Source organism: Microcaecilia unicolor, chromosome 6 (genome assembly GCF_901765095.1).
Source record: "Microcaecilia unicolor chromosome 6, aMicUni1.1, whole genome shotgun sequence".
NCBI classification, from domain to species: domain Eukaryota; kingdom Metazoa; phylum Chordata; class Amphibia; order Gymnophiona; family Siphonopidae; genus Microcaecilia; species Microcaecilia unicolor.
Window position 1 is genome coordinate 301,366,309 of NC_044036.1, and position 24,745 is coordinate 301,391,053.

At 40.7% G+C, this 24,745-nt stretch overlaps 1 protein-coding gene across 1 annotated transcript in view; it reads right to left on the bottom strand.

The window, feature by feature from the left end:
• Nucleotides 1-1,668: 1,668 nt before the first annotated feature.
• Nucleotides 1,669-24,745, bottom strand: part of WDR45B (WD repeat domain 45B) — a 58,578-nt gene continuing 35,501 nt past the window's right edge. The window contains exons 6-11 of the mRNA XM_030208026.1: nucleotides 23,780-23,970; nucleotides 19,484-19,569; nucleotides 13,783-13,884; nucleotides 7,228-7,349; nucleotides 3,032-3,151; nucleotides 1,669-2,667 (exon numbers count right to left, since the gene is read on the bottom strand). Coding sequence (XP_030063886.1) covers nucleotides 3,045-3,151; nucleotides 7,228-7,349; nucleotides 13,783-13,884; nucleotides 19,484-19,569; nucleotides 23,780-23,970 — 608 coding nt within the window. The 3' untranslated portion in view covers nucleotides 1,669-2,667; nucleotides 3,032-3,044. The remainder of the gene's footprint in view (nucleotides 2,668-3,031; nucleotides 3,152-7,227; nucleotides 7,350-13,782; nucleotides 13,885-19,483; nucleotides 19,570-23,779; nucleotides 23,971-24,745) is intronic.

The following is a 24,745-nucleotide window of genomic DNA, read 5'->3' on the forward strand; positions in this document are numbered from 1 at the left end:
TATACAAAACAGAGAAAAAAAAGTCAATGTTGCCGAAAAAAAAAAATGTTTCTTCTAACCCTAACCCTTCACTACTCCCAGAAGTTAGGTCATGGACAAGCTGCCACTGCCCCCCCCCCCCCCCCCCCCCCCCGACATCTAAAACCATTTAAACAGAAATCTCTTTTTAAGGTGGTGTGCATCCTTAAGTGCTTGGGAAAGAGCCTTTACAGGTGATGGTGGTAGTAAAGTTCAGAATCGCTACTGCTGCTGGTAGGGGGGACACAAGCCCATGCATTGGGGCTGCTGTAGCAGGATTTAGGTGAGATTTATTTATACATGTTTAAAAAAAAAAGGAGAAAATGTAAAGGAAAGGAGCTTAACCAGTCTCTACTTCACCATCAGATACTTATTTTTACTCTTGTTGGAATATAAATTTCACAAGTGTATATATAGACAGTGGTGGTAGTGAGAATAAATGTAGGTCTTGCTCAAAACTTAATAGCAGTGTAGTTAGTACAAAAGGAAACTTATGTGGATTAAAAAAACATGAACATGCCATAAATGAGTTTTGTTGGCTGGGGGAGAAGAAATGTAGTTTAGCTTACACCTGTCAGGTTAAGGTGCATAGTTGGCTGCAGTATCTTTCTGTTCCTGGAGGGTTCACAACCTAAAGAATTTGTCCCTTTCCTAGGGATTCTTGCTGAGTTACACCAGTGTTTTCCAAATCCAGGCCTGGAGTACCCACTTGCCACTCAGGTTTTCAGGATATCCACAATGAATATGCATGAATTTGATTTGCATACGCACAATGTATGCAAATCAAATTCATGCATATTCATTGTGGAAATCCTGACTGGCAAGTGGGTACGCCAGGACTGGACTTGAGTTACACTATAGCTGATTCAGGTTAGAGGCAACAGTGTGGCATGCACTAATGTTCCAAAAGTTAATTTCTCCTCTTGCAGGGGTGCAAGGCTCATGTTTACTCCAAGATATCAAATCAGGAAACTTGTCAATTTAGCTTACACTGGAATTTAGCTAAAGAAGGCTGGCCAGGTGGCCAAAATGGCAGTAATTCATAAAATGATGGGAGTAAGGAATTTAAAGTCTCCATGTTACAATCACACTCTACTAAACTCCAGCAGTCCCACCAGAGACTGCTGGAGTTTAGTAGATTTGTCACTGGCCAAAATAGCAGTGCCACTTATTATTATGAAGAAAACACATTTGATTCCCGGGCCTAGCTTTTATTCCTTGGCAGCAGCCTAAAGTACTGCCTGCAAGGGGGGGGGGGGGGGGGGGGGGGGGGAGATCTTATCCATTACTTAACAATGGCACTAGCTTCTCCCTAGGCAATCAATGGCTATGGTTCCCTCAAACAAATTGGGCTAGGAAGGTGGTAAAATCTATATTTAGATAAAAAGATTATTTCAATTTAGCCAGCAGCCTAAAGTAAGAGGAGTATGTGACCAGACGCCAAGTGTATACAATGTAAAAAAAAAAGGGGGGGGGGGGGGGGTAGGTTAAAGAATGTTATTGAAAATATAAGCTTATAGTCAACATACCATATCCTCATTAGAACAGCCAAAGAAAAATATTCAGGTCTTTTCACTACCTTTATTGCTCAATTTCCATCTCAAACATCTTTTACATATTAAAAAAGAAAACTGCATATTAGAAACCAGACAAAAACAAAATACCAGTGTTTTTATTAAGAAAAACAAAAGTACAAACAAAGGATGCAAAACAAGTTATTTCCATGATTAAATACACAAGATAATCATGCATACCGAGTCAAAAACTGCAGAAAAAAGTGTTTGTCTATGACATCATAAAGGAATGAATACTTTGAAAATAACAGTTAACTTCTCTACCAAGAAAATTATGACTTCAAATTTGAAGCACTTTGTGAACAAGTTTCTCACACTGAGAAAACTATGCTAAGCAAACATAGTTAATGTATGGTTCCAGCTACAGGAAAAACACTGAAGTTATGATGGGGCCTTGGATCTTAAAAAGGTTCTTGTGTATGAATTTCAAAATGAATGCCAGTAACAGCATCAACGTAAGCTCTAGAAAGTGTCTGAGAGAATACATTTATTACATGATCTTTGTTTCAGAAGTATTAGAAGCATGAAAAGCATATTCACAGCTGTCATCTGCTGTAATTTCACAGGCTCGCAAAGAGGTCTCTAATTATATCTCCCTACTGATCCTGTGCAAGAACATCCTATTCATTCTCTGCTACTCCCTGGTTTTCACTGGACAGCAGATAACTCACAAAAAGAAGAAAAAAATGTTAAAAGCCTCTTCCTTCAAAATCTCTTAGCAAGAATATGGTCCCATCAGTTTTAATAGTGGTTTGTGATGACAATGTATCCAGGTCCGTAGAGTTCAGTTTCTGAACAGCGCTTATTTGGAAAAATGTAAAGGAGGTTGGTGTACACAGCCTTCAAAAGCTGGCCCGCTGCTTTTCACAATGGGTTTGTTTCCTAACTCCTTCCCCCAGCCATGCTTAAAGGTCCATTTTCCTAAGGCAAGCTGCTGGTATGACTTCTATTTAAATCCTGTTAGACAATAAGGACTACATCTTTACACATATGGTCACTTATCTCCACAGTTGTGACAGGTAGGGCCTAGTCCTGATTCTTGAAATGAACAATTTTCAATTCTGAGTGCCTTTTCCTAAAGCAAAAAAAAAAAGTTACATTTATATCTATATGGTAAGGTACATAAATAGTGCCATACTGGGACAGACCAAGATCCATCAAGCCCAGCATCCTGTTCCCAACAGTGGCCAATCTAGGTCACAAGTGTACAGACTGCTAGTGCATTTTAAATTCTAAAGCAGAGAATCGTTAGAGGGGAAAACTAATTTCCTGTTTCACGTGTGCACCCAAACAGCCACGTGCCACTGAAGATTCTCATACAGCGCAGCCACAACAAGGAACCGGGACCTCCACAAGCTAGGCTTGCCATGGTCAGAGTATAAACAGCAACATTGAAGTAGTTGAACTCTAAACAACACAGGCAAGCAGGGCACACTCACCTTCTCAATCTAGTCACACCTTATCATCCGTCATTTCTAGAAACTGAGCATAAACATCTCTGGAGCATTCCCCTTTTTGGTTAAATAAGAATTTGTAGTAGCTACCATCAGCACAAATTGCTGAAAAGCAAAGAAAAAAAAAAAGTTATGCTTACAGAGTTATCTGCCCCTGATATAGCACCGTAGAGAGAGACATTTTTTCCATGGAGCTTAACATTCAGTCAAGACACACAGACAAGACAAATTTAGGAAATCATTAAACAGTTAAAAATCAACAAGGCCTGTAATAAAGAACAACCAGACATTCTGATTTGAGAGATCTCACAATTGTTAGTTTTTAAAGCAGAATTTTCTTTTTTAAACATGGCCAGAGGGGGCACCATGCATCAGCTTAATTTTATATGAAGCATGAAATGGAAGGTGCAGAAGCTGGTGATGAAATAAGTGGTCAAAGATGAGGAATGTGCCCAATAACATTCAGGAGGAGGGATGATGAGGGCAACAGAAAAGTTAAGCAATGTAAGGTGTGTAGGAGAACACTGAACTGTACGAAGAAAGATGCGAAAGCAATGCAGTAATTTAAGGTGTTACATGGCCATAACAGCATTGGTAGAAGGAAATTAATGTGGCTCAATAGAGACAGATCTGAACATTTATTTAGTTGTACTATACCACCACTTTCACAGAACTACTCATGGCTGTTTACAAAGATGAATACCCATTAGTTGGTATTAAGAGGTCACTTACATGTGTTTGTGGTCATACATGCAGAAACAAAGCATTTCAGAAATGGGGATGGTGGAGGTAATCTTGTTAAGAACTGCCTACTCTCCTCTAGCCATAACACAACTTTTTCCAAGCAACTATTCACTTGAGCTCCACATCCCCCCCCCCCCCCACAAGGTATTAACCAAGTAGCCCATTATTTGCAATTTTTTAATTAAGTTAAATCCAAAGGATCATACCAACTTCAAAAAACGTTGAACAGTAGAGATGAGAGTGAGAAGCCCTGAGGGACCACACACAGAAAATGTCACTGAGCTGCCACTGAAATCAGAACTCTTATCAGTGTGCATCTCACTCTTGATAGGATACTGAGAAGCCAGAAAACTCAATTTCACACCTCATGAAAGAGTTTTTCCATTTCAAACCATCAGTGTAGAAATTGCCTGTAGCATAAAACCTTAATGTGGTTCTAGCTTCTCTTATGAAGTGGCTGTGTGAATCAACGGCATCTGTTTCACTCACATGCCATATCTTGAACGTGCTCTTCCTAGTAGCCTCAAATACTAAAAGAGCACTTTTACTTTAAACACTAGTTACCTAGGAACGATACAAAACAGTTCCATCATAAAGTGCTTTTTCAACTCATCCAAAGGTAGTAACAGCTTGCCATATCAAAGAGAAAATAATGCGCTCTACATTCTACCCAAACCCTAATGGGAATAAATCTACACAAAATTCTCTACATGCAGCCCTGTAAGTGAGCCTGCACCTACCACAAAAGAACTGAATCGGTAAATCTATACAATTCTCTCTCCATTGACCAACAGAATACTCCAGCAAGTTGGCTGGCATCCTGCATCTAATTCCACTTTGAACAAAATGGGTACTCATCAAATCAGAGCTACTACAGCTATGGTGCATCTCCTAAAGCTGTGCTAGCCAATCTATCTGTGATGTGGCAGTTCTTGCACTTTTGTTTTGCAGCACAGGCTGCTCCTAAATTTGAGAATGTGATAACATGAGCAGCCCTATGTATGTGTGCCACCTACCTGTATTCATGGGTGTAGTTTGGGAGGGGCAGTGCACCCCCTTCTCAATGATGCTATACAAAGCGCTTCCCTCACTTTCACCATATGTTTCTGTATCTCTCCTTCCATTCCAGCATCATCCCTACTTGCTTCCCTGGAGGAGGGGAGGGGCAGCATGAGAGGACGAGATGCAGAAACATAGGGAAGGAGAAAGATGGTGGACTATTTTGGTGTTGGGACAAGGGAGATGCTGAATTCTAGGGATAAAGGTATAGGGAGACAAAAAGGGCAGGTTGGGAAGTAAGAAGAGATTATACTGGATGGGAAAGTGGGAGATGCAGGTACATGTGGGGAAGGGGAGGGAACATAAAGATGGCAGACTATTTGGGGTTCAGAAACAGGTGATTCTAGACACTAGGGAGAAAGGAATGGAGAGACCAGGGCCACCAATGAAACATGGGTGTAGGGGCACCAAAGCTTGCCTCACTGCATTGCCCCCTCACAGCCACTGTACCATGTTCTCCCCCCCCCCCCCCCCAAACTGTGCTGCCCTACAGATTTGAAATCAGAGATGGGGTACTTTCTGCTTCTGTGCCTAGTTTCATGTTTCAAATGTGCTAGGCAACGTAGGAAGAGGAGCAGCACAACTGTTGTAGACAAGATCATGCTACCACAGCTGCTGAGGCAAGTAGGAGTGAACTGGTAAGTTGAGGGTTGGAGACTGGAAACTGATACTAGGGCTGAGGGGCAAGGGATGAGCTTTGGGAAAAAGGAGCTAGGGACCAATGCTGGGCTGAAGGCTAATGCTGACCGTGGGCATTTGGAGGAAGAGGTTGGGGCTATTGCTAGGACTGGGCGGGGAGCTGGAGCTTGGGAGAAAGGAGCTGTGGTTCATGTTTGAGGCTATGGACTGAGAGAAGGGAGCTGGCAGTACAGACTGCACTGGGAGCTGGAAGCTGATTCGGAGAAAAGCAAGGGCATATGCTAGAGGATGCTAAGGAAGGAGATAAACAGGTATAGTGGAAAAGGCAGAGTCAATGCATGCCTAGGAGAAGGGGAAAAGGATATAGAGGTGAGGGACAGTAGTGACTCAGACAGGCATAGCCACTAGGACTGAATGAGAGACCAAAGAAAGACAGACTAAGTTTGCAGTAGTAAATGGGGACTCAGGGATTGGGTAGGATGGACAAGTGGACACTTGAGGCCTAGGTAATTAGATAAATGTATAAGACAAAATATAGAAAAACGGGAGAGGGGAAACAGTTTGAAGGACCTGGGAGGCAGCTGAAAGGAAAGAGACAAAGGTCCGCCTATACTAGTACCCTCCTCCCACCGACTGGTCACAACCGCCTATGGGTGAGTCTCCCGCTCTAAGATTATCCCCCGTGATTTCTAGGTTACTGAGGGAGGCCACACTCCCAGTAGTCCCACAGCTCCCTGAAAGCACCAACAGACCAAACCACCAGGATTCTTTATCAGTCCACCCAGGCCCACCCGTAGCTACGCCCCTGCCATTGCACATCATGATGAAGTGGTCAGAAATCCAGGACTGAGTGTCTCCAGCCTCACTTGGCATCTCTGCAAAAAATGCAAGGCCCAGTTGTCCAAATAAGAACAGCTCCTACCTTAAACCCCCAGAGGGGAGCATGTCTTGAACATAGACTTTTCAGGTTAATGCAGGGTGCATTTTGCACACATCTCTGATGTATCTGGAAAGTTGGTACATTCTTTCTAAGCAAACCTTCTGGTGCAGGCTCTGTGGGTAGGGAGGTACTTGCAGACATTGATGGAATGGATGGGCTTCAATAGCAAAATTACATTAAAAGGTAAATTTTCAAAAAACCTTGAAGCTAGATGTGAACCAAACGGGCCTAGTGAAAATGCCTCTCATAGTCAAGAAGGTAGTGCTATCCGCCTGGATTGAGAAGGGTCTCTTCTGTGATGCAGTGGAAAAACATTCCACAAACTCAAGGAAATGGAGTTTTGGGTTGGTAAGATGCTGGGGATCTGGACATATGGACAAAACAATCGGACCTGAGGGCTCCCTATCTTCATTCACTATGGCCAATAGAACAAAGCAAGGTATTAAGTCTGCACGGCTGGAAGACAAAACAGTGGTCTGGGGTGACTCTGACACCAGGACACTTAAGCTGGAGCAGCAGTAATGGGGTGTGTGGGGGAGGTGGGGAGTGAGCATAGGGGCACACAGTTCTCATTTCTGGCTGTATATTAATGTTGAAAACTAATTTTTAAAAAACGCAGGATATTACTTTTACATTTTCATTTCTACCTGCTAAAGTTCTCCTGACTACTGCTTTAAAATCATGGATTTTATCAAATGCACCTACTTTCCAACTAGCAATTTACACGCAGTTTTAAACCAAATCCATACTGTTTCCTGTGTACTGAATTACTAGACTCTAAGAGTTTATAGAATATTACCTATGACAGCATTTGTTTCTGTTCCGAAGGCACAAATACAGGGAGAGCCTGAAGGAACCTGAAATTTGGAAAAACTCCATTTTGAACTGAAGTATTTTGGAAGGAAGCTGGCTGATGCCAAACTAGAAAAAAAAAAGGGGAAGAAAAAGAAAAATGTCGTTAATTTCTCACTATATTTTCTGTTACCCAATAAGAGAGACTCGGGTTATTTGTGGAAGTGTATTTTCAAAGCACTTAGAGACTTACAAAGTTCCATAGTAACCTATGGAACTTTGTAAGTTTAAGTGTTTTGAAAATGAGCCCCACAGTCACTCTAAAATATACTAAAAGTAATCTGAAGGATTTTGCACACATTAAAATGTTCAGTTCTGTATCTCTGAAAATCCTAAAAGTAAAATTTTTTTTGGTGTTTATGTGTAGATTAGTTTCATATTAAATTTGGAGAACTGCCTACTGGTGTTATAGTACAAACATCTGGTGGGATTTTATCCCCATCTGGCACTGGCTGACCATTAGAATGATCCTACTGCCTCGCAAGCAGCCCAGGTGGTGCTTTGGAGGACCTAGACCACCAACAATGAGGCAGAAATATTTAGAGGAGATCTTCAAGGACATAGTAGAGTATTCCCATCTCCCATCATGAAGCAACGAAGCAGATGACGACTTGTCAGTGGCAGGTAGTGATCCTGCAGCCCGGACATGCTGTGCAAGTAACACATTATCCTATCCTACACCAAGGATGGATCATCAGGTCCTGCTTTCCAGAAAGACAGGAACAGAGCTGTTATTGCTGATTCAGCTATTAGAACTACTCTCAGCTAAAACCAGTAGTGCACATTAACATAGTTAGCATGCATTAGTAGTAACTAGGTCCCATTGAATAAAATGGGACTTGTGTAAAAATTAGTTACCTGTGTTAATATATGCAAAACTGGAAGTACATATTTGTAACTATGTCTGTCTAACAGCTGAATGACTCGTGATCATGAGGACCACTTGGTAACTTGCCTATCTGATGCAAAAGTAGTGGATCTCACATACTGCAGAGATAGAATTTTAAAGCTTACTGGAGAGGAACCAGCTATCTTGGTCTGTGTGGACACCAAGGATAAAGGTGGTGCAGGAGGATAAATTCAGGCTGCTACGTAAACTAAAACCCACAATCTCCAGGGTGACACTCAAATTGTCCTAGCTCCACGTGCAGGACACCAAAGATAGGATAAATTCTGGAGCCTCGATAGGAGCAGGAAAGGCTATAGGATTAGAAACCGAGAACTTCTTAGGAAATGAGTGTCCTTTCCGGAAGGACGGGCTGAACCTTAACCAAAATGGAACAACTGCTGGCACTAGTCAAATAAGGGGAACAGATTTTAAACTAGATCATGAGAGAAAGCAGAGTGTCACTTGGGAGAATGGTATCCACAAAAGGACAACATTAAAAAAAAAAAAAAAAAAAAAGAAAAGGAAATTAGGGTCCTCTGATGGTGAAGACAAGGGGAAACCAGACTCCACCTTCCTGAAGCAACTGCTGGTAAGTGGCTTGTAATAATAATAATGCAAAAACCAGAAGTCTAAAAAATAAGATGCAAGAGTTTAGAGTGAATGACATTAAATGAAGATACTGGCAAATGGCATCTCGAAGATCTGCTGAGAAAAGGATAACCAGGGTACAAAATGATAGAGTAGGTAGAAGTGGTGGTGCACTGCATTACATGCCAAGTAAGATATAAATCCTATAGGAAACAAATGTATCCTGAAACCTCTAGTGACACAAATTCCATTGGTGGTAGGGAACAATACAGCACTGAGCAACTCGCAGGTGTGAACCACTCCACAAGGCTCAGGCTGAGTCATGGTTCACAACTATGGTTGCTGTGCAAGATTTTCATAAAAGAATTTTAGAACACACAGTGATATATTTTTCCTCCTGATGAAGCCTACTGGTGAAACAGAAATCTCTGTAGGGGGCATTTTAAAGGAAAAATACGTTTTTGCACAGTTATTAACATTGGATTTAAAACAATTGAGCAATGTTTGACAGATACAGACAAGTGCATAACTGATATGTTTATTGATAAAAACAGATTGCAAATGAAATACCTTTTGAGGAACGTATAAGAGTAAGTGAGATGATGGATATAGAATGTTGCCTGCTCAAGCTATATGTTTGAACACAAAATAATAATGCTTATAAACCTTTCAATGAACATTTGTTTAAAACTTGCCTATAACAGTTTATAAGTAATTTGATATTACTTAGATAAAAATTCTCTTATTGACACCTATATACTTAGAGATATATGTACTCCAAACCTTTTTGGTTTACACCTCTACCATATCTCCCATCAGCAGTCTCATCTGCAAGGTGAAGAACCCTAGCCTTTCCTCATAGGGAAATCCAGGGCTTTTTTTTGACGGGTACTTGGGGGTACTGAGTACCAGCACCTTTTCCATTGTCTGCTAAAATTGACCCAGGGACCCCAAATATTAATGAAAGAGCCTCCGGCTCTACACACCAATTCTGCCTGTCATAGATTGTGACTGGTTGCAGGGGGCCTGGCTATTGTGGGGTAGGTCGCACAGTGATCACCTCACCACTGAAGGGTGACCTAGCATTTGAGTACCGGCACCTTTTTTGCTAGAAAAATGCACTGGGGAAATCATTCCATCCCTTATTCTGGTTACCCTTCTCTGTACTTTTTCTAATTCCACTTTATCTTTCAGATGCAATGACCAGAACTGCACACAATATCTGAAGTGCACTTTCACCATTGGGCAACAAAGGCATTATAATAGTCTCTGTTTTATTCTCCATTCCTTTCCTAATTCAGAGTCGCAGTTTCAAAAGACAATTCAAAATTTTCAGCTCTTTATTCCCTGTACTTGGAGTTAAAAATATGGAACTCTCTACCTATTGCCATCAGACAGAAAACAGCTACATTAGCTTCAGGAAGAGGCTAAAAACCTCTCTCTTCCCAAAGACTGCTTCATAACAATCCTCGGACTTCTACCTCCTAGTATTAGCCATTATCCCTTCCTTTAATGTTTTTGGTCTCATGCATTACACCAGTGGTCTCTAATTGTTCTCATACATCACACTAACATTATCAACTTGTATCACCTAGAATGTAAACCGCACTGAACCCTGGAAAAGGGATATCAGTGGTATACAAGAATTGATTTGGTATGTATAACATATTTGCTTTCTTTGATAACGCTATAGACTGAGCACAGAATTTCATTTTATCATCAACCATGATGCCTAGATCCTTTTCCTGGGTGATGACGCCTAAAGTGGAATCTTGCATCACGTAACTATTGATTGGGTTGCTCTTAGTGCATCAGTTTGTTGTATTTGATCACATTACATTTCATTTGCCATTTGGATGCCCAGCCTCAAGTTTTCTTGCAATTTCTCAGTCCTCTTATGATTTAAGAGCTTGAATAACTGTTTCATTAGCAGATATATTCACCTCACTCACTATTCCTGTTTCCAGGTCATTTACAGATGTTAAAAAGCAGCAATCCCAGTCCACATGACTTGGAAATCCCACTATTTACTGTTCTCCATTGAGAATATTGACCATTTAACCCTTTTTTTTTTTTTTTTACTTTTGTACCCCACACTTTCCCACTCATGGCAGGCTCAATGCGGCTTACATGGGGCAATGGAGGGTTAAGTGACTTGCCCAGAGTCACAAGGAGCTGCCTGTGCCTGAAGTGGGAATCGAACTCAGTTCCTCAGTTCCCCAGGACCAAAGGTCCACCACCCTAACCACTAGGCCACTCCTCCACTTTCTGTTTCTATCTTTTAACCAGTTCTTAATTATAGGGGGTGTAGTGCTTCAGTGTGCGAAGGAAGAGTGGGACTTGGTGACGACCTTAAAGCTTTCAAACAGGTAGAAAAAGCGACAGCCAAAAGCAGGATGCTTGGGTGCATAAAGAGAGGCATGACCATCAGGAAAAAGGGATGGTGATAGTACTGTTGTATAAGTCTCTGGTGAGGCCTCATTTGGAGTACTGTGCGCAGGTTCTGGAGAACGCACCTATGGAAAGATATAAACTGGATGGAGTGGGTCCAGAGGGCGGCTACGAAATTAGTAAGCGGTCTTGAAATCAAAAATTATAGGGACAGGCTTATGAACCTCACATGTAACGCTGAAGAGAGGAGGGCGAGAGAAGACAAGATAGAACGTTTAAATATCTCATGGGCATTTATGTACAGGAAGAGAGAGCCTTTCTCAAATGAAGGAGAGCTCTGGAATGAGGGGGGCATACGACAAAGTTAAGAGGGAATAGGCTTAGGAGTAACCTAAGGAAGTATTATTTCACAGAAAGGGTGGTGGAGGCGTGGAATAGCACCCAGTGGAGGTGGTGGAGTCGAGGACTGTTCCAGAACTTAAAAAGGCATGGATAAGCATGTGGGATCGCTTAGGAACAGGAAGAATTAGGAGTTACAGAGGATGGGCAGACTGGATGGGTCATGTGGCCTTTATCTGCCATCATGTTTCTATGTTTCTAATTCACAGAAGGCACTGTTTAATTTGTTTAATCATCAAATTACAGCAATGATTAGAGCAGATTATGGCTACAGTAGTAGATCAATTGATTTTACCAAGATTAGTATCCAAGACATTATAGCAGTTACTCTACCAAAAACGCATTAAAAATACTCCAACTATTACAATACACAGGAGTTAGAACAGTTGGGAGACAAAGTTAGACCCCCAGGGATCATATAACATTGCTAAATAATTACATTAGTTGATAGTACAATATTGCTTAATGTTTAAAATGATGGATTCATTTTGAAGGCATGCCAGAGTATCGATCTGGTCCGTCTACAACAAAATGTAGAAGTATGTGCCTAAAGTTCAAAACGGTTAAAAGTTATTGAAAATCACTGCAAGAAAATGTAGAGTGATTAAATATATTGTAAACAAATTTCCTCAATACCAAGGGTTCACATAATCTCACAGTGAGCAGACAGACAACACACGAACTAGCTCCCTACAACCTCATTTCATTAAAGAACTGTAAAAACCTTCCCCAGAGCTTTAAGTTAGAGATACCAGAACACCCTGAGAGACAGACTGCACGGGCAGAAAGCAAATGTGAGTGAAACAAACCTGATATGGATGGAAAGTTGCAGCACAGCACTAAAGAGAAGAGCAGGCACATGGTTTATGGAGTCTCCAGACCTACTCCTGGAGCCCTTTTAACAACCTGACATTATATTGGCTACCTCCAGTCCTCAAGACATAGCATATTGTAATGATAGATAACTTATTACGAATACCAGGTCTATAATTTCATATTTGAGTTCCTTCTCAACTGGTGTGAATACCAGCAGATTATGGTGATTTGATACTAGTTTGATTCTGGAAGAGGTGCTAGAGCAAAAAGATAGTGATTTGCCTCAGTCCCTCTGAACAGTCATCTACATACAATACGTTCCCAAAGAATTTATTTAGGTTTTCTACAACACTATCCTCCCTGCATACTGTGGCATAGGAAAAAAAATCCCCTAAGAAATACAAACTGAAAAATTACAAAAGGGGAAAAAAAAAATCTAAAAGCGTGCAGAATAGCTATAAACGGCCTTACAGTTTTCAGAGCCTATTTTAGCCTCTGGTCATCTAACGGCCCAACTGACTTCTGCACAGGTTTCTTGGATTTTCTGTATTTTTTTTTTAGTTTTTGCTTCTTTAGCTATTCTCCATTGGTTTTCCTTATTAAATGTTTTACATATAATTTTCCAATGCTTAAGCTTTTCTTATTTTTCTCGTTAACACTTGGCTTCAGTGTTTTTCAAGTATGATTTTTTGATTCTAACGCACTCACTTTCAGCACCATTTATACATTCTGGTAGTTCTAAAAACTAAAAAAGCAAAGTTCTGTCCAGTTTTTCCCTGAGACTTTGTGCCTCTATCTGCATTTCCAGTAACCTCCTGCCAACTTAACTTTTTTTCCCATATGTCCAAACATCCAAGTGAAGTCACAATAAATCTCTTCAGAGAGTACATAGAATTATGCTGCAGACTGAGGCAGCATAGGATAGTAGTTTAGATATATTTAAAATAGGCTCTGAAAACTGTAAGACTGTTTATAGCTATTCTGCACTCTGTTTTAACGCTGTTTTAGAATCTCTCTTGTAATTTTTCAGTTTGTATTTCTTACAGGGTCTTTTACTAAGCCATGGTAGCATTTTTAACTCGCTGTAGAAATTATCTGGCAGAAAACGCCTAGATGCCCATTATTTTCCTAAGGGCGTCCCGGCGTTTACTGCCAGCTGATTTCTACCACAAGCTAAAAACAATATCACAGTAAAAGACCCTCTTAGCTTTTCATTACTTTTTATTCTTTAATTCTTTAGGGTTGTATTTTGATAAAAATTTGATCATGCAATTACAAATGTTAATCAAAATGCAGCCTTAAATTTCAAAGACATATTTCACATCACACACAACTACCTCACAGAGAACACCCAAAGCTTAGCAAGAGAAGGCTCTAGTAACTCCATGCTCTCCCCACCCCAATAAATCAATCACTTACCTAGACTGCTTGTTCCTTTTTGGGTCTTCTGCTGCAAAGATATGCACCGTCCCATGATCACTTGATACACAGATTAGGGAAGCATCTTGATTGAAATTAATACTGAAAAGGAAACACTGATAAAGTCCCTCCATTTTCTAGCACCAGCTAAACATTCCTAAACAAACCTGCCTTTTTATCAACTTTTGATTAATACACCCTACCAATCCCTACCTATTTTAATCCCTTTTCCTTCCTTTAGTTAACTCTTGGTGTGACTGTTATGCTTTCCTATCTTTCTTATATTTCCTTTATTTTAGCCTGTACACTGCTCTGCTAGTCAGAGCAATATAGAAAGTTCTGAAATAAATCAATAAAATAAATAAGGATGGAATACTGAAAACATTTTCTTTAACAGTTATCAATAAATTGGAAAAAACCTAGGGTAGCATTTACACACCAGCATAATACAGTAGATTCCGGATAATCAGGACACCAATCGGGGCAGCTGTATATTCGGTCCAAAACACATTTATAAGTTGGGAAAGTTTTGGTTATTCGGGACACTGTGCCATTTAATTGGGCCTGATGTGTCCATAGAATGTCACCAATGTGTCACTTTCCCATCAAGTATAAATGGGCAGCTGCATTTGTGCACACATGCTACTGCGTGGTGTGTGGCATTCCACCTGTGGCATGTGCATTAAAAATGCCTAGGAAAGACCTAATACTCGCAGACAAAATTGGCTTGCTTGAACAACTGGAAAAACAACTGCCAAACACCAGTCAACACCAACTGGAAGATTACTGGAGTGTCAAAATCTACAATAACATGCATTGTACAAGAGAAACTGAGAAATGAGTGGACATTACATGAGATACAGGTGTGTGTGTGTGTGTGTGGGGGGGGGGGGGGGGGGGTCCAAAAACAAAAGTGTGAAGGTAAGGATCCTGATGTTGAAGAGGTCCTGAATCAATGGTTCTTGCTTGTAATGGGATGAGGTGTCCGTGTGAGTGGACAAATGTTAAAAAGCAAGTCATATGATTGGCTGTCACAGTGGAAATGCAGGTTCAGGATAAAGTTTAAGAAAGCACATGGTGAGAAAGACAGTGCTGATGCTAGAAGTGCCAAACAATGGAAAGCCACGTTTGCTTTGTAAATTTTGTACAGATGACATCTACAATGCCGACAAAACAGGGTTATTCTACCATTCAAAACTGGATGGTTCCTTGACCTATAAATACATACCACTGGAAGGTTCAAAGAAAGCAATGAATAGTGTCACGGTGCTATGCTGTTCCAACATGTCGGGAACTAATAAACACAAACTACGATACATCTTTCCCAACACGTCACACTTTAGATTTGGTCCTTTCCTCCTTTTCTTCTGACAGTTTCACGTTAACAGACTTTTCTTTTAATCTCACTATCTTAATCTGACCATTTCCTGATCTCCTTCAAACTTCTAACATGGAATGTTGACTCCTGTGATCTGGTCATTCCCCCAAGAACTCATCTTTTCAGGTACATTGATCCTCTTAACAATTCCTTTCTTGGGAGCTGCCTTTCTGCTCCTCTTGATATCCAGGCCCCCCTTTGGAATTCTATTCTCAGTGCTCAAATTACCTGATCTCCCTTCCAAGCCCCTGACGCTCTCATCTGCCTGTCCCTTATCTAAACCATGGTACTACAGTGAATTCTTTTACATCTTCAAGTATGGCAAAAAACAAAATCCCAAACCATCCTTGCCTCTTATCATCACTATCATTATATTCTTCAGGAAGCCAAACATACTTAATTCTCGTCGCAAATCTTAAAATCTCTTAAGCCCAAAACACGTTACTCTGTTCTTAAAAAGCTCACTTCCCTGAGGGTGTCTGCCTTAACATTGTCTTATTAGTGTATTTGTTGGGACCAAGCGGATCTCAGACTACCCTTTTGGAGATTTTCTCTGAACATCATTATTGTGTAGGCTTCCAGTTGAACCTTCAGAAATTGAAGGCATTACCCTCGAAGGGATCTATGGGGGGGACTCACTCCCCTTACGCTGGGCGGACACCACCTTTTTATGCCTGGGCCTTCAGTTTGGGATGCGACCCAGAGATTTATACACAGTAAATGTTATTATACTGTTAGGGGACACCAAATGCCAGTTGGAGGCCTGGAGGCACTTACCTCTTTCTTTGATGGGCCAGATCAACTTATTTCACATGGCCTCATTTCCTAAATAGTTGTATATTTTACAGATCCTTCCTCTACGATTGCTAAACAAGGACTTACTTTGCCTCTCCAAGTTAATTTCTAAATTTTGTTGGGTGGGTAAGAAGCCCAGGATACGTTATAATTGGTTTATGGGTACCTGGGAGGACTAGGGCTTCCCAACATCAGGATGTACAATCAAGCTTCTGTTTAATTCAACATTTGTATGACTGGCATACCAAGGTCGGGATTATACACCATACTCTTATGAATCAGTCTTTTTTTCATTCTACCGTCTTACTTCATTACTACATGCACCATACAGGGTACTAATGACATCTTGGGGTCAAAGTGTACTTCTTAGACCATTACAGAAGGTGTGGAGGTTTCTGGTTCAAGTACTGGGGGATAATCCAACAGTCAATTAATTACCCATTCGTGGGAACTTGGAATTCTTACTAGGGCAGGAAAATCGGGCTTTTATCAGATGGTAGGCCAGGGGCTCGCTTTTACTGGAGCATGTGCTTACACAGATTGGGGCTCTGATACCTCTAGATGATCTTATTAGTTTGGGGACAAGTGAATGGGGTAATCAGTTTGTCTATTACCAATTAAAACACTGTATTCAAAGCATAAGTGGGGAGGGCCCTGGGGCTCAAGATGGGGGAAGATCAGAGTTTTATTTGCTTCCATCCTAGAAAAGAACAGGTGTTCAAATCCTTTTCCCATCTATTTCGCACCAGCTCCAGATCTTTCCCCATCACCCGCTTACTAAGCGCTTTATGGAGCACCCATTACCATACTGGCACAGGTCTGTAGCTTTGAGGACTATTCCCAAGGTGGTTGCAACTGCTACCTTACAGGAAACACATTTTAGAGTCCTGCATGGAGTTTGTGTTTTCCAATTACAACTTTTTTTTTTTTTTTTAATGCTAGGGTGGTGCTCTCTGTCCAATGTATTAAATGTCAGGCAGTGGAGAACTCGTTTTACCATTCTCTTTCAAGATCTTTGGGGGGGGGGGGGGGGGGGGGAGGGGTGGAAGCTTTTTCTATTTTGGAAACTAAGACTGGTGGCTCTTACGTTTGCACTATATAAGCCTGGGTTTCCACAGATCTCCCTTCATTCTGGGGTTGGAGGAATCAAACACATATTTTAGCCATTTGGGAAGCTAGGGATGCCTCAATTTCATATAAGTGTACTCGGCGTTTCTCATCTGTTTGGGATTCTCCATCAGGCCTTAGTCTTTTGCTGAATAAACTGGGATCTAGAATGTTAGAAGCGGGTGGGTTCTGTAGAGGGTTTAATAGGGTTATTTTGCTATCAGGAGACTATAAGAAACAAAGTCTCTTGGGTTTTTCTTCTATGGGCAGTAGAAGGGCTAGTGTACATTTAGTTTACTTCTCTAGGAGAAGGGGGGCTGGGGGTTAGTTTGGGATACAGGGAAACTAACTGGTGAATAGATTGTGTATTTGTTTTGGCATGTTTCATCTTGCTTGTATTACTCTGGACTTGCTGTGTTATGGCTCTCATTTATGGTTTGAACTGTATGTCGTAGCAACAATAAAATTGTTTTCATTTGAAACTGTTACACTACCTGAGGACTAGAGGATAGCCAAAGTAATGCCAATTTTTAAAACAAGCCCCTGGGTTGTCTAGAAAACTATAAACTAATGAGACTGATATCAGTTCCAAGAAAGACGGTAGAAGCTATTTTAAAACTAAAAATTACTGACCATATACACAAAGTTTAATGAGCATGAATCAACATGTGTTTAACGAAGGCACGCCTTGCCTTAGATTTTTCTAAAAGATATGGATGAAGGTGAGCCAATTGATATAGTACAACTGGATTTTCAGAAGGGATTGGCTAAAGTCCTTCATGAAAGGCTCCTCAATATATTAAAAAGTAATAGGATGGGAGGCAATGTCTTATTGTGGGTTGACAACCAGATTAAAAAAATGGAAAGAGAGAATAAGTGAAAAAAAGTTCAACAGTAGAGTGTCCCAAAGATTTGTACCAGGACCTCTGCTGCTTAAATTAATAATTGGTTTGGGAAACGGAGTAATGAATGAGATGATAGACTGCAGATGACATTATTCAAAGCCATTAAAACAGCAGAGAACTATAGGGAAATTGTAGAATAATCTTGTAACTAGGAGACAGGACATCTAAACAGATGAAATTTAAAGTGCATAAATGCAAAGTGATACACAAAGGGAAAAATAGTCCCAGCTTCAGCTACATAAGGTTGCAGCTGTGAAAACAGGAAATCAGATTTTACAGATTATTCAAAAAGATATGGCGAACAAAACCAAGAATAGTATGCCTCGGTATAGGTCCACAATACGATTACACTAATTACCACATGTAGTTCTGGTTCCCCTCTTCTTTAAAAGGATATAGATGAATTAGCAAAGATTCACAGAAGGGGATGGAGCACCTCCCTTACTTATATATGAAGGCAAGTTAAATTAGTTAGGGCTCTTCAGCTGGGAGAAAAGATGACAGAGGGAATATGATAAAAGTTTATACAATTATCAATGGGGAAGAATAGTTAACACATGACCGTTTAACTTTTCAACACAAACAAGGGAACGCTCCATGAGACTAACCCAACAGCAGACTGAAAAACTGTGTTCTGGGTGAAAAACAAAAAGCTGTGGAATCTGTTAATGGAGGATGTAGTCAAGGCGACTAACACAGTGGGGTGCAAAAGAGATTTAAGTTCAGTTCCTGAAGGAAAAGTCCCTAAAATTATGAGCCAGACATGGGAGAGCCATTCCTTATCCATATAAACATGCTAAGAGAAACAGATCTATTGTTTTTGATCTTGTGACCTGGGCTCAGTGAACCTTGGTTTTACTGATCGTGGCTTCATATGTAACACTTCCTGTCTACACAAGAGATTTGTTAAATAAGGTAAAGCAAGACAGGCAGTCAGAAATTGGGGTATCAGTTTCAACTAATCCTGAAGTTTTTAATTGTACCCCTTTCCTTAAAGTCACCACTGGGTGCTGAACTTCAGTACTATGCAAGATATGTTGCCATCAACATTGCATATTGGCCATTATGAAAAGCATGGAATTGTTTAACCCATCACAGAATGTGGTCAAAAGGAAAGAATTCTTGTCTTATTATAAGTACCGAGTAGATGTCTCCCTACTGTCACTGTAAGACTGTCTACCAGCTTGCTATGAAGCCCCTCTAATATGAAGATACCAAATGATGATTGGCAAGTTTTAATTAATTACACAGAGCATGAAAGCTATCATGTACATTCAGGTAAATTAGGTAGTTTTTCTGTCCCTGAAGGGCTCACAACCTGAGTTTGTACCTGAAGCAAAGAAGTATTAAGCAACTTGCTCAAGATCACAAGTGGGCTTTGAAATGGGCTTCCCTGGCTCTTAGCCCACTGCTCTAGGCTAGTCCTTCACATCTTCTCAACCATCTCCTGTGATAATCCCTACCACAGAATTCCAATCTCTAAATTTTAAGAGCAATATTAGTTATTAAAACTTACCAATATATATTTGCTGCTTGTGATCCTCTCCTCAGTTCCTGGATTAAATGCCCTGATGTAGTGTCAAATATTCTGATGAGGGTTCCCTAATGAATAAATAAAATAAATATCAGGATCACGGCCTTCACTTTGGCCTGTACTGCATTTGCATAGTTTTATTTTCATAAATTTCCACTTCTTCCAGTACTCTGGGCAGCCCTTCTAAATATGTCATGTTAAGTAACAAGACCCAACCCTTCACCAAAATACCATCAAGCAGCTACTATGGTCTTCGAGATTAAACATGTCAAAGCATGTCACAAACCAGTCTGCCACTGGGACTATGGCCATTATTGGAAACCAGATACTGGGCTTGATGGACTTTTTATCTGTCCCAGTATAACAATGCTTATGTACTTAAAATGAATTGAGGTTTCCACTTGAGACACTTTCGCATTCAAAAAAAGACCTAGAGGCTTGCATCCTTTGCTCTATTTCAGCTACCTCAACTGTTACTTGTTCAGAGAGAAATTCAGAGTAACCACCATCCTCTCCCATTCTCTCTCTATTCAACAAAGGAGACGATGTGCACCGTGGATCTCAAAGATGCCTGCATAGGTATTACAATCCCTCCCTCTTAAGTTCACACTTCAATTATTTCTAGTACAATGTCTTTTCTTTGGCTCCTAGGGAAGTTTTCAAAGTGCTTCATTGTGGTAGCTGTGCACCAGCAATTTTCGTACCTGGAAAATTAGCTTCTGGTGAGAGTCACAGACCTTTTCTACAGAAGAAAACTGCTCTTCTACAGTTTCAAAGATTCCTAATTAACTTTCAGAAATCCACACTTTTAGCCAAGTGTACTATTATAGTAGTTGTCTTAGCCTCTTAAAAAAAAAGTCCATCATCTCAAGAAATATGTGACCAAAAACTAATACAATTTAAAACCATACACTTGAATAATTTCAAAAGTAAAAACCCAACATGGTTTTGCCTAATGCCTGCATCAAGGATATACATATTCTTACAATTTCTTTTACCTTTTTCCCAATTTTAAAAGGTTTCATCCGTCTAGCAACCCGATCAATAACTGGTTAAAAGATCTGTATATAAAATCCAGCCAACCCTAATATTTGGAAGATAGTAGTAACGTGAACGAGGGCAGGGCCAGAGCTCAGATAAAGAGGAGCCACACAGTGGGTTAATTTGAACAGAAAACATTAAAAGGTGTCAAGTAGAGAAAAAAAAAAATAAGATAGTCCTTACATGTAAGAATGTCCTCTCATGGTTGACCACAGTGTGCACTATTGTCTCTCAGCAAACATTCATCAGCCACCCTCCAGTTAGTTTAAGAATACAATTCTGCAGGATCCCAAGTTCAACTTGGCCTATCCGACTGTTGCGGTTGCAATTCAAACAGATGTAGTAGAGGAATCTGTAGTGGAGCTTTGCTGCTTCCCTCTGGGCCTTCTCAACCTAGCTGGGCCGTCAGGTTTTATACTTCCCAGACCACGCACTCCTGGCTCTGTCCCTCCATGTCACCTCCTCCCTGGGAGAGACTGAGTTTTAAGGTGGCTCTGCTACTTTAAGGCAGCATCATTGAGTGGTAGCTTCCTATATAGCCCTCACAGGGGATCTCAAGGACAAAACTGCCTTACAACTTCAATAAAAGTATAGCCATTATAAAATATTTCATTAAATTTAACAGAACTGATAAACAAGATATCACCTTCTACTTTTCTGCCAAGAGGTGACCACCTTAAAACTCCTCCTCAAAAGTTCAAAATCTCCAAATCCTTTTCCTGGGTGGTGACTCCTAACATAAACCTTGTATCATGTAGCTATAGTTTGGGGTGCTCTTCCCTAAATGCATCACTTTGCATTTGACCACATTAAGGGGGGAAGTTATCAAAGTGGGCTCCCATTAAGACAGGTTACTTTATCACAAGTCATGCTATTTTAGTACAGGGTCCCATTAGACTGCGCTAAAATAGCACGATTTGTGGTAAAAATCCATCTTAATGGTAGCCCATATTGATAAGGTCCCTCTAAATTTAATTTGCCATGGCATCCTGCTTAAGATGCCACTTCAAAATGGCTTGCTGCCCATCAGATGGTTCTTAATTCTAATAAAACTGTGGCTTGCTGGATCACTGGCTATCTCCTTGGTCCCACCAATGATCTCCACCTTCTTGGCACTATTACTCCAATCCAATCTATCCATTATTTGGTAGTTTCTCTGGATTCCCAGTTATCATTTGCCCCTCACATTTCCTCTCTTTTGCAATCTGGCTTCTTTGTGTTGAGAACTACGTGGTGTTAGGAAATTCCCATCTCATGATTCGTTTCATATTTTTGTAATCTCACTTTAATTTTGAAGCTCAATTACTGTAACATTATTTTTAACGGAATAACTCAAGCATCTGTTAAAAAAAAAAAAAAAAAGCTCCAGATTCTCCAAAATACAGCCATTCGGCTCATTTGTTATGCCAGACAATGTGATTCGGTTTCCCCTCTCTTAAAAAAGTCATTATTGCCTTCCAGAACCCCTTCAGGTAATATAAAGGTGGTTCCTTCTGGCCTTCAAAGTCTTCCCAGTTGGGTCTTCCACTATACCTTTCTTCTTTAACAATACCTTGCTCCCCCCCCCCCCCCCCCCCCAGGTGGTTGCTTCACTCTATCAACAACCACGGGAGGGTCCCAAATTGGCAAATATGAGCGCACCTGTCACAGCACATTTTTCTTCCTGGCCCTAGCTTCCTGGAGTAATCTCCAACTGGAAATTCATGGTGAATTTTCCATTTCTAAATTTAAAACTGCAATTAAAACCTGGCTGCAAAGGTGAATGTTTTGTCCGTGAGGATAGGGAAATTCAGTGGATTTCTATTTCAATCCCATCCCTGATTACCCGTTCCCTTTTTTCTTGCTTACCTTCTTCATTTTTACTTTTGATTGTTGAACTTTGTATTGTCTTCCATCCCCCTTTTTCCTATGTGGTATTGTAGTTCCTTTTCTTTTTAGTATGTAAACCGCTTAGCTCCGTTTGTCAAGTAAAGCTGTATAGTAAGCACTTCCAAAGAATAAAGAAGAATTTTGATGCCCACTCTAAGATCCTTTTGCAATTCTCACAATCTTCTTATTATGATTTAACAATTTTGAATTTGAATAACTGTCTCATCAGCCTGACTGGTTAAATGAAGGTGATCAGTGTGGAAGCTTGAACTGCCAAGAGATGCCGAAGAGCGGAGCAATGATAATTCCCATGTCAACTGTCTTTTCAAAAAGCATCTGCTAACTTGAAGTAAACATCTTCATCAGAGCCTGAAGCGAACCAACATGCTAAGCACTGAGCTGCAATTGCCAAAGCAAGGTTTCAAAGGAATCATAAGCAGTGCTTATCAGCCTTTGCTAGTAAGGAAACTAGCTGTTCTTCAGCTGGTTTAGAAAGAGCTGATGGGAAAGAGGGTGTACATCGTTTGTTCTATATACAGCTGGTAAGCGGCTATTCTCAGGACACAGCCCCTCGAAATACCCTCTTTCCAATATGGTCCATTAACCTAGAAACTTTTCCAGGGGGGGAATTTAGAAAACTTCTCAGCATTTTTTGGCTTTATGCTTAGTTGCTTTCACAGTGTGACAGCTGAACTTTATTAAATCCTGGAGTTAGCTGGACTTTACATTTCATATCTAATCGTTTAGAGACGGGATGGAGAGAGGGTATTTTGCCACATATGGAATTTTTGCTCTTAAGCATACCATGTACAGGTATAGCTACTGTCTTAGGGACTGGAGTGGAGGAGTAGCCTAGTGGTTAGTGCAGTGGACTTTGATCCTGGGGAACCGAGTTCGATTCCTACTGCAGCTCCTTGTGGCTCTGGGCAAATCACTTAACTCTCCATTGGCCCCTGGTACAAAATAAGTACCTGAACATATGTAAACCGCTTTGAATGTAGTTGCAAAAACCTCAGAAAGGCAGTATATCAAGTCCGATTTCCTTTCCCCTATATATTTTATAAATCAGGGAGGGGGTGTCTGTTCTCTGTTGAAGGGAAAGGGGAATAAAAAAAAAATTTGGAAAGGAAAAAATGTCCTCAGATGGAGAGAAGGAATTCCTATAGATATCTCCTTTTTCTATTTTGTAGAGCAGTGGTTCCCAAACCTGTCTTAAGGGAACCCCCAGCGAGTCAGGTTTTCAGGATATCCATAATGAATAGGCACAAGATCAATCCAACAAGCCCCAGGAGTCCAATCTCTCTTAGCAGTATTTGTGAAGCAATGCTAAATCATTGACAACATTCTTTGGAGTTTTGATTAACTTACCTTTTCTGATGCAGTTGCAATTCTTGTTCCTTGCAAGTTTAAAGCTATGCAGCTTAGCACACCCTCATGAGCAGGTATGTCTACAGGGGGCTTCTCGGTATTAGCCAAGTCTACAATCTGTACGTGCCCAGTATGTGTACCAGGAAAAGCCAGCAGGGAGTTGTTACTGTTTGGACATAAGACGCAAAGTCCTAAAAAAAAAACAAAACAGATTAGAAGAATTGCACAAATGAATTTGATCTCATTTAACCTGGGATAGCAGATCAGATTAGGGCAGTGATTCTCATCCAGTCCTTGGAATATACCTAGCCAGTCATGTTTTCAGGATACTCACGATGGCATTGACATTGCATGTACTTCTTCCATTATATGCAAATCTCTCTCATGCAATTTTTTTTTTTGGTTTAAAATGTTTTTATTGAAGAAATTCAAACAACATAATTCAACGTATCAACCATTTCCCAATCCCGACCTCTCTCACGCATATTCATTGTGGCCTTCAAAGCCTTCCCAGTTGGGTCTTCCACTATACCTGGCAATCTGGCTGGCTGGGTGTCTCCCGAAGACTAGGTCAAGAACCCCTGTATTAGGACCATGAACTTGATCAACAGAATCAGGGCTTTAATTTTTTTTTTTTTTTGGGGGTGGGGGAGGGCAGGGGAAGAGGAGGAATTTAAATATTCCATTTCAGTGGCAACAAAGAGCCCACAAATATTTTCTTAAATTAGAACTTCCCAAGCTTTATGTGGCTGTAACCCCATTTTAGCAGTGAAAAACAGGCATGCGGCCACCACCTCTACTTTGCTGCGCCTTGTTGAAGTCCATGCTACTGAGGGCTGGGAGTAGAAACAGACATAATCCCCAGCCTCAGGCCGACACAGGCCTAGCTGTAGCACAGGCAAATCCAGGTGGGTTGCTCCTCTTCTCATCCCCATCATGGTTGGGGCCCCAACTGCACATTTTGCG